The 9,711-nt window shown below is 43.7% G+C and overlaps 1 protein-coding gene across 1 annotated transcript in view; it reads left to right on the top strand.

Annotated features, from left to right (window-relative positions):
- Positions 1 to 9,711, top strand: part of LOC111949361 (protocadherin Fat 3-like) — a 326,201-nt gene that overhangs the window by 216,716 nt on the left and 99,774 nt on the right. Inside the window, 1 exon segment of the mRNA XM_070433886.1 lies at positions 4,265 to 4,326. Coding sequence (XP_070289987.1) covers positions 4,265 to 4,326 — 62 coding nt within the window.

The following is a 9,711-nucleotide window of genomic DNA, read 5'->3' as shown; positions in this document are numbered from 1 at the left end:
TGATTGTTAGTATTTTGTCACCCAGCTCGTTTGCTCTGTTTTAAAGCCCAGCTCTAGACTAATGAGTTCAGGCTTCGCTGTCATTGTTCCCCTCAGTATCACAGGTTGTGGTGTGTTTGTGTGTGTGTGTGTGTGTGTGTGTTTGTCCTATTGTATGCCTCGCTCTTCATATGATAAGAAGTTTACCCAAGTCTGCAGTCATTAGAGTATTTTCCTCAAAAGGCCTTCCTCCTGAGACTGTGTGTGTCTGTGTGTGTCAGTGTGTGTATTATAGCAGGCCACAAAGAAACCAGACACAAACACACATTGACTGAATGAATCTAATGCAGTTTATTTGATAAACTTCTCTTTACTCTGAGCCCACCAGTTGGAACGAAAGTAAACAAAAATGGATACAGTACATTGGTGTGTGTGTGTGTTTAAAGTGTGTGTACAGAGTGACAGACTCACCAGTGAGAGGGTTGATCAGGACCCCTCCGGCTCAGTTCTGGGTCACTGGGGTCCTTCAGGGTTGGTTGCCTTCATCGATTGCCTGCCCCCAAAAAACCTCCTGCTAAGTGCCTCTAACGGGCATCACTTAGAACACAACCCATCACCTACTGTTTATCCAATCATGAATAATGAGAGAGAGAATATGGGGGGCTATTTTAAGTTAAGGGTTAGGTTGCAATTAGAGTTTGGTAAGGGGTTAGTGGTTAGGGTAAGGGTTAGGAGTTGGGGTTAGGGGTAGGGGTAGGTTTAGGGTTAGGGTTAGGGAAAATAGGAATTTGATTTTAAAATCAATTTTAGGTCCCCACGAGGATAGAAGAACAAAACCTGTGTGGGTGTGGGTGTGGGTGTGGGTGGGTGTGGGTGTGGGTGGGTGTGGGTGTGTGTGGGTGGGTGGGTGTGTGTGGGTGTGACAATCCTCAATTCTCCAGGTGGAACCATTGTATCTCAGTTGTGCTCCTGTTTTCCATCAGGGAGATTATATAAGGCGTGCATGCGTCACTCCAGGTTGTGCGCTCTCTCCCCAGAAGCTCTATTTCTCACCACTGTTTTGTTTTCTCACCGAGCAAACTCTTGACAGTGTCAGAAAACCTTACAAGGGCCTAAAACGCTGTATTGATCTGTGAGACATGATGGGAGGGAGAAGGGAGAAGGAGAAGAGGGGGTGTACAGTAGCGTGACCAGTAAATGAATAAGTGGCTATTCTTGCTCACCCCTGAGGTCTCTTTCAAACTGACTGAACTTTAGCAAGGTAGCATACGTTTCCATTCATGTGAGGAGAAATGGAGGGAAATGTCCCATGTGACGAGGCACATTGTCACACTGTCACACTGTCTCTCTCCTGACAGTCTCCTCTCCCTCCAATTTCTCTCTTTCCCATTCCTTGTCAGTCACCCTCTCTCTCTCTCTTATTCCTTCTCTCTCTCTCTCTCTCTCTCTCTCTCTTCTCTCTCTCTCTTATTCTTCTCTCTTTCTCTCTCTCTGCTTTATTCCTTCTCCTTCTCTCGTGTCTTTATTTCCTTCTCTTTGCTAATCTCGTCTCTTATTCCTTCTCTCTTTCTCCTCTTTTCCTTCTCCTTCTTTCTCTCTATATTGCTCGCTTCTCTCTCTCTTTCGTGTCTTTTCCTCCTCTTCTTCATCTGCTTACCGTTCTCTCTCTTAATTCCTTCTCCTTCTCTCTCTTTTATTGTCCTTCTCTCTCTCTCTCTTATTGCTTTCTCTTCTGTCTTCTTATTCCTTTCTCTCTCTCTCTCTCTTATTCCTGTCTCTCTCTTCATTAATTCCGTTCTCTCTCTTCTATCAACATCTCTCTCTCGTCGTCTCTCTCTCTCTCGTCTCTATCTTCTCTCGTGCTCTCTCTCGTCTCTCCGTCTCTCTCGCTCTTCTCTCTCTCATCTCTCTCTCCTCTCCTCACTCTCTCTCGGTTATGTGCCTCTTCTCTTTCCTCTCTCTCTTTATTCCATCTTTTCTCCTCTCTATTATTCCTTCTCGTCTTGTCTCTCTCTATTATTACTTCTCTCTTCTCTCTCTCATTTGATTATTCTTCTCTCTTTGCTCTCTCTCTCTTATGTCCCTTCTTCTCTCTTTCTCTACTTCTAGTTCTCTCTCTCTTATTTCCTCTCGTTCTATTCCTTCTCTCTATTCTTTCTATTGTCCTTCCTTCTCCTCTCTCTTCTCTCCTCTTCTCTTATTACGCTTCTCCATCTTATGCCTTGCTCCTCGTCCTCTCTTAATTTCCTTCTCCTCCTTCTCAACCTCTCTCCTCTCTTCTCCTCATCTTCTCTCTCTCTCTACTCTCTCTCTCTCTCTCTCGTCTCTCTCTCTCTCTCTCTCTTCTCTCTCTCTATTCTCTCTCTCTCTCTCTCTGTTCTGCTGTAATGACATTAAGTAACAAAACAATTAGGGGCAGTAGAGACTAGTGTCAGTAATTAGCCTCAGACAGCGTCCTGTAGGACAGCCACAGTAATTACCTTGTCACAATGCTCATTTGGTTAGGTGGTGGGAGTCCCGGTGTGTACGTGTGTGTACCTGTGTGTACGTGAGTGTGTGTGTGCATGTGTATCCCGTGAGCTAATGAGGGTAATGTAGGAATATCATAAGTAGATCTGACTAATTAAATGTGACATTAGTTGCCTTAATGAAGCTGTTTTTGACCACACATTCATGATGCCGTTTAAATGTTTTTTATCGACACTACCATTCAAAAGTTTGGGGTCACTTAGAAATGTCCTTGTTTTTGAAAGAAAAGCAACAAAAAAAATCCATTAAAAAACATCAAATTGATCAGAAATACAGTGTAGACATTGTTAATGTTGTAAATGACTATTGTAGTTGGAAATGGCAGATTTTTTATGGAATATCTACATAGGCGTACAGAGGCCCATTATCTGCAACCATCACTACTGTGTTCCAATGGCACGTTGTGTTAGCTAATCCAAGTTATAATTTTAAAAGGCTAATTGATCATTAGAAAACCCTTTTGCAATTATGTTAGCACAGCTGTAACCTGTTGTTCTGATTAAAGAAGCAATAAAACTGGCCTTCTTTAGACTAGTTGAGTATCTGGAGCATCAGCATTTGTGGGTTCGATTACAGGCTCAAAATGGCCAGAAACAAAGAACTTTCTTCTCAAACTCATCAGTCTATTCTTGTTCTGAGAAATGAAAGCTATTCCATGCAAGAAATTTCCAAGAAACTGAAGATCTTGTACAACGCTGTGTACTATTCCCTTCACAGAACAGCGCAAACTGGCTCTAACCAGAATAMAAATTAGGAGTGGGAGGCCTCGGTGCACAACTGAGTAAGAGGACAAGTACATTAGTATGTCTAGTTTGAGAAACAGACGCCTCACAAGTCCTCAACTGGCAGTTTCATTAAATAGTACCCGCAAAACACCAGTCTCAACATCAACAGTGAAGAGGTGACTTCGGGATGCTGGCCATCTAGGCAGAGTTCCTCTGTCCAGTGCCTGTGTTCTTTTGCCCATCTTAATCTTTTCTTTTTATTGGCGAGTCTGAGATATGGCTTTTTCTTTGCAACTCTGCTAGAAGACCAGCATCCCGGAGTCGCCTCTTCACTGTTGACGTAGAGACTCTAATGTACTTGTCTTCTTGCTTAGTTATGCACCGGGGCCTCCCACTCCTATTTCTATTCCGGTTAGAGCTCGTTTGCGCTGTTCTGTGAAGGGAGTAGTACACAGCGTTGTACGAGATCTTCAGTTTCTTGGCAATTTAGTCATTTACAACATTAACAATGTCTACACTGTATTTCTGATCGATTTTATGTAATTTTAATGGACGAAAAAAAATCTTCTTTTTTTTTAAAAACAAGGACATTTCTAAGTGACCCCAAACTTTTAAACGGTAGTGTAGCTACAGTTAAGAAAATGTACTCCTGAGGTGCTGACCTGTTGCACCCTCTACAACCACTGTGATTTTTATTTGACCCTGCTGGTCATCTATGAACGTTTGAACATCTTGAAGAATGGTCTTAATGGCCATGTACTCTTATAATCTCCACCCGGCACAGCCAGAAGAGGACTGGCCACTCCTCAGAGCCTAGCTTCTCTCTAGGTTTCTTCCTAGGTTTCTGCCTTTCTAGGGAGTTTTTCCTAGCCACTGTGCTTCTACGTCTGCATTGCTTTAGGGTTTTAGGCTGGGATTCTGCATAGCACTTTGACATATGCTGATGTTAAAAGGGCTTCATAAATACATTTGATGTTCCTGTATGTGTTTGTTAGTTCTTTTCTCTGATGTGTTTGTCTCTGTGTTCACAGGTGTCATCACTACCACGTCCAGGAAACTGGACCGAGAGCAACAGGCTGAGCATGTTTTAGAGGTAAGAGACACACAGTGTGTGTGTGTGTGTGTGTGTGTGTGTGTGTTGTATGTGTGTGTTGTGTGTGGTGTTGTGTGTGTGTTGTTGTGTGTGTGTGTGTGTTGTGTGTGTGTGTGTGTGTTGTGTGGGCCGTGCGCGTGCGTGCGTGCGTGGTGTGTGTTGTGTGTCCGACACGTTTCTATGCATGTTTTGGCTGTCTGACGTGAATCGGCTGTCACAGATTTTAATGAAAATACAGTAAACTCTCAGACTATCTTCTACTCTCTCCCATTGTGGCGGACTGGAGCCAAACTTTAGAAACCTGACAGGAGGAGCCTGAAGCCTGTCCCAATCCGCTCTGCCTCTCTCTCTCTCTCTCTTCCTCCTCTCTCTCTCTCTCTCTCTCTCTCTCTCTCTGTGTCTCTCTATCACTCTCTCTCTATCTTTCTCTCTCATCTTCTCTTTCTCTCTCCCTCGCTCTCTCTCTCTCTGTCTGTCTTTTTCTCTCACTCTCTGTTGATCTCTCTCTACCTCTCTCTTCATACCTCCCTCTCTGACTTTCTGGTCTCAGTAAGTGTGCATTAGAGAGGCAGGTCTAGTGTAATTGAGTCAGTACGAGGAGGGAGCAGGAAATGGAGTTTTGTGTGTTGGGTTCCATTATGAGCTGATTGGAGTGCCGTATCTTGACTAAGGGTGGCAGATTGGAGGTAATGGTGTTGCTGCTGTCAGAGTCTCTGAATCATGAGCCTGCTGTGTGATGTGTGTTGTGTGTGTGTGTGTGTGGTGTGTGTGTGTGTGGTGTGTGTGTGTGTGTGTGTGTGTGTGTGTGTGTGTGTGTGTGTGTGTGTGTGTGTGTGTGTGTGTGTGTGTGTGTGTGTGTGTCGTGCATGCATGAGCATGTGTCTGGTGACAAACTCTTTTTAAAAGATATTCTGCTCTTGCTGTATTGATTGTTTCTCAGTAAAATGCTGTCGTATGTTTTTGATGCAAGTTGGCAGTGTATACTTCAGATATGTCTGTGACGGGGAGAATATGTGATGAGGAAACAGATAATGGACACATTACATCCATTAAATCCTCAACGTAACAAAGCCTCTATGTTTTATGTTAGTTGATGTCCAGTAACATCTCTTCTCCCACCTCCCTGTATAGTCTAATAACGCTGCACTGTGAGAGAAAGCAAACATCTTCGGCCATCTTCCTACCTCTCTGTCCTCTGCCTGTCTGTCCGTCAGCCATTCCATCTCCTACCTCTCTGTCCTCTGGCTGTCGGTCCATCACACTTCATTCCATCCTCTACCTTCTCTGTCCTCTGCCTGTCTGTCCGTCAGCCATTCCCATCTTCCTACTCTCTGTCCTCTGCCTGCTGTCTGTCGTCAGCCATTCCCATTCCTACCTCTCTGTCCTCTGCCTGTCGGTCCCGTCAGCCATTCCCATCTTCCTACCTCTCTTCCTCTGCCTTGTCTTACCAGCTCCATCGCCCATCTCCCATCTTCCTACCTCTCTGTCCTCTGCCTGTCTGTCCGTCAGCCATTCCCATCTTCCTACTTCTCTGTCCTCTGCCTGTCTGTCTGTCAGCCATTCCCATCTTCCTACTTCTCTGTCCTATGCTTGGCTGTCTGTCTGTCCGTCTGTCTGCTAGCCATTCCCTCACTCCATTCCACATATAGTTTAGCTACAGACTTAAAACGGTGCGACAGTGCAAACCAGTTAAGTCTTATTTCCTCTCCATGCCAACCCTCCAAACAGTAAACAGTGGTGTGATTTAGACCGGTCATAGAAATCCATATTCATTTACACAGATGCCACGCCAGATCAATGAGGAATAAACAGAGGGAGAATGATTATGATTTTGTTGTCCCATGCTGTGAAGTCTTATCGATATCTACAGAGATGAACCTAAATGTTAATGGCCCACATTTGTTTCATAGGTTTGGTGCAGAGCTTTATATTGATGTGATTTGTTGTAACGGTCGTCTTGTGGTGAGAGATTGGACCAAGGCGCAGCGTTGTGATAGGACATAGTAATTTATTTAACAAAACCAGACGAAGACGAAAAACTCTTGAATTGATACAAAACAACAAACGACGTAGACTGACCTGAACATAAGAACTTACATAAAACCGAAGAACGCATGAAACAGGAACAGACTACAACAAACGAACGAAAACATGAAACAGTCCCGTGTGGTGCATACAGACACAGACACAGGAAACAACCACCCACAACAAACAATGTGAAACCACCTACCTTAATATGGTTCTCAATCAGAGGAGATGAAAACCACCTGCCTCTAATTGAGAACCATATCAGGTCACCCATTCACCAACATAGAAACACATAACATAGAATGCACACCCACACTCACGCCCTGACCGACTAACACATACAAAAACAACAGAAAACAGGTCAGGAACGTGACATTTGTACTGTACGTCCGATCAGATTTAGCAGGGGTTTATAGATCAAAGTTAGCACGTAGCCTGTTAGCATGGAATGTGTTAGCTTATAATGTTGCAGCTAGGCCTGTACCAAGAACCTGCTGCTTCAATAGGGGACAAAACAGATTTTACCATAAATATATTATTCCTTCTCCTAGACTTTTGTTTGATCTTCTATGCTTAACTTTCTGTGGAAAGAACAGGTGAAGGGTATATTTCCAAATGTCACGTTCGTTATAAGGATCGGACCAAGGCGCAGCGTGGTATGCGTACATTCTTTATTATAATAAGAATGAACACTGAACAAACTAACCAAAATAACAAAACGACACGTGAAGCTATACAAAACGAGTGCTGACAGGCAACTACACATAGACAAGAACCCACGAACACAAAAGGGAACGCCTCAAGCACGGCGATGCAGTGTCTTAGACCGCTGCGCCACTCAGGAGGCCCACATTTGTGTTTTTTCAGAAGTAAATTATTGCTTATGGTTACCTTCATGGGTGTGTAAAACATTCCTTTTCTCAGATTTTTAATTCATATATTTTAGCTGTGTATTAAAAAATAATGTTTTTCTTCAGAACACTACATATCATATTTTCCATTGTTTAGCTGGAATGGAATGTTAGTATCTGTTTATTTGACTGTGATATGTCGTCCTCTCACCTAGGTATCTTAAGATGAATGCAGTCACTGTAATTCGATCTGGATAAGAGCATCTGCTAAATCTGTGGTTCCCAAACTGGTTGGCAGGGGGGGCTTTTTTTTTAAGGAACTCAGTCTGGAACCTACTCTTGAAAGTTGTAGTAGTAGAATGCACAGGGTGCAATTTCGAAATTGGGGAGTGCATCATCAGTGACCGTACGTACATATCGCAACCAGAAGCCATGAATTACAGGCAACATCCTCATCAAGCTGCCGCTTTCAAGGAGCGGGACACTAATCTATAGGGCTATAAGAAATCCCGCTATGCCCTCAGACGAACCATCAAACAAGCAAAGCGTGAATACAGGATTAAGATTGAATCCTACTCCACCGGCTCCGATGCACGTCGGATGTGGCAGGGCTTGAAAACTTTTACGGACTACAAAGAGAAATCCAGACGTGAGCTGCTCAGTAACGCAAGCCTACCAGACGAGCTAAATGCATTTTATGCTCGTTTCGAGGCAAGCAACACTGAAGCATGCACGAGAGCACCAGCTGTTCTGGATGACTGTGATAACGCTCTCGGTAGCCGATGTGAGCAAGATCTTTAGACAGGTCAAGATTCACAAAGCCATGGGGCCCGATGGATTACCAGGATGTGTACTCAAAGCATGCGCGGACCAACTGGCAAGTGTCTTCACTGACATTTTCAACCTCCCCCTGACTGAGTCTGTAATACCTACATGTTTCAAGCAGACCATCATAATCCCTGTGCCCAAGGAAGCGAAGGTAACCTGCCTAAATATGCAGGTTTAAAAAAAAATACTTCTGTGTATTGATTTTAAGAAAGGCATTGATGTTTATGGTTAGGTACATTCGTGCAACGATTGTGCTTTTGTTAAATCATCACCCGTTTGGCGAAGTAGGCTGTGATTTGATGATAAATTAACAGGCACCGCATTGATTATATGCAACGCAGGACAAGCTAGTTAACCTAGTAATATCATCAACCATGTGTAGTTAACTAGTGATTATGTGAAGAGTGATTGTTTTTTATAAGATAAGTTTAATGCTAGCTAGCAACTTACCTTGGCTCCTTGCTGCACTCGCATAACAGATGGTCAGCCTGCCACGCAGTTTCCTCGTGGAATGCAATGTAATCGGCCATAATCGGCGTCCAAAAATGCCGATTACCGATTGTTATGAAAACTTGAAATCGGCCCTAATTAATCGGCCGACCTCTAGTTTTACAAAATACGGATAAGAATAAGAAATAAAAGTAACAATTAATTAAAGAGGTTTTGATCAGTTTGTGTCATGAACAGTGCTTGTGCCCATACAAATAGACGTGGCGTGGGATGTTCCCCAATGCTAGAATGGGGGCCTGAGTGAAAAGATTTGGGAACCCCTGCGCTAAATGACTAAAATGTCAAACGTAAACGTTTTACACCATGCCTCACTGTAGGGATGGTGCCAGGTTTCCTCCAGATGTGACGTTTGCCATTCAGGCGAAATAGTTCAATCTTGGTTTCATCAGACCAMAGAATCTTGTTTCTCATGGTCTGAGAGTCTTTAGGTGCCTTTTGGCAAACTCCAAGTGGGCTGTCATGTGCCTTTTACAGAGGAGTGGCTTCCTTCTGGCCACCCTACCATAAAGCCCTGATTGGTGGAGTGCTGCCGAGATGGTTATCCTTCTGGAAGGTTCTCCCATCTCCACAGAAGAACTCTGGCACTCAATCAGAGTGACCATCGGGTTCTTGGTCACCTCCTTGAGGTTTGGCCGGGCGGCCGGCTCAAGAAAGAGTCTTGGTAGTTCGAAACTTCTTCCATTTAAGAATGATGGAGGCCCCTGTGTTCTTGGGGACCTTCAATGCTGCAGATATTTCTTGGTACCCTTCCCCAGATCTGTGCCTCGACACGAGCCTGTCTCTGAGCTTTTTGGACAATTTCTTCGACCTCATGGCTTGGTTTTTGCTCTGACATGCACTGTCAAATGCYGGACGTTATTTAGACAGGTGTGTGCCTTTCCAAATCATGTCCAATCAATTGAATTTTCCACAGGTGGACTCCAATCAAGTTGTAGAAACATTTCAAAGAATATCAATGGAAACAGGATGCACCTGAGCTCAATGTGAGTCTCATAGCAAAGGATACTTATGTAAATAAGGTACCAGTTTTTGCTTTGTCATTGTGGGGTATGGGTGTAGATTGATGAGGAAATTTTAAATACATTTTAGAACAAGGTTGTAACGTAACGAAATGTGGAAAAAGTCAAGGGGGGTCTGTATACTTTCCGAATGCACTGTATATAGGGAT

Source organism: Salvelinus sp. IW2-2015, linkage group LG22, assembly GCF_002910315.2.
Source record: "Salvelinus sp. IW2-2015 linkage group LG22, ASM291031v2, whole genome shotgun sequence".
NCBI classification, from domain to species: domain Eukaryota; kingdom Metazoa; phylum Chordata; class Actinopteri; order Salmoniformes; family Salmonidae; genus Salvelinus; species Salvelinus sp. IW2-2015.
Note: the sequence above shows the minus strand (reverse complement) of the source record. Positions and strands in the feature narration are given on the sequence as shown.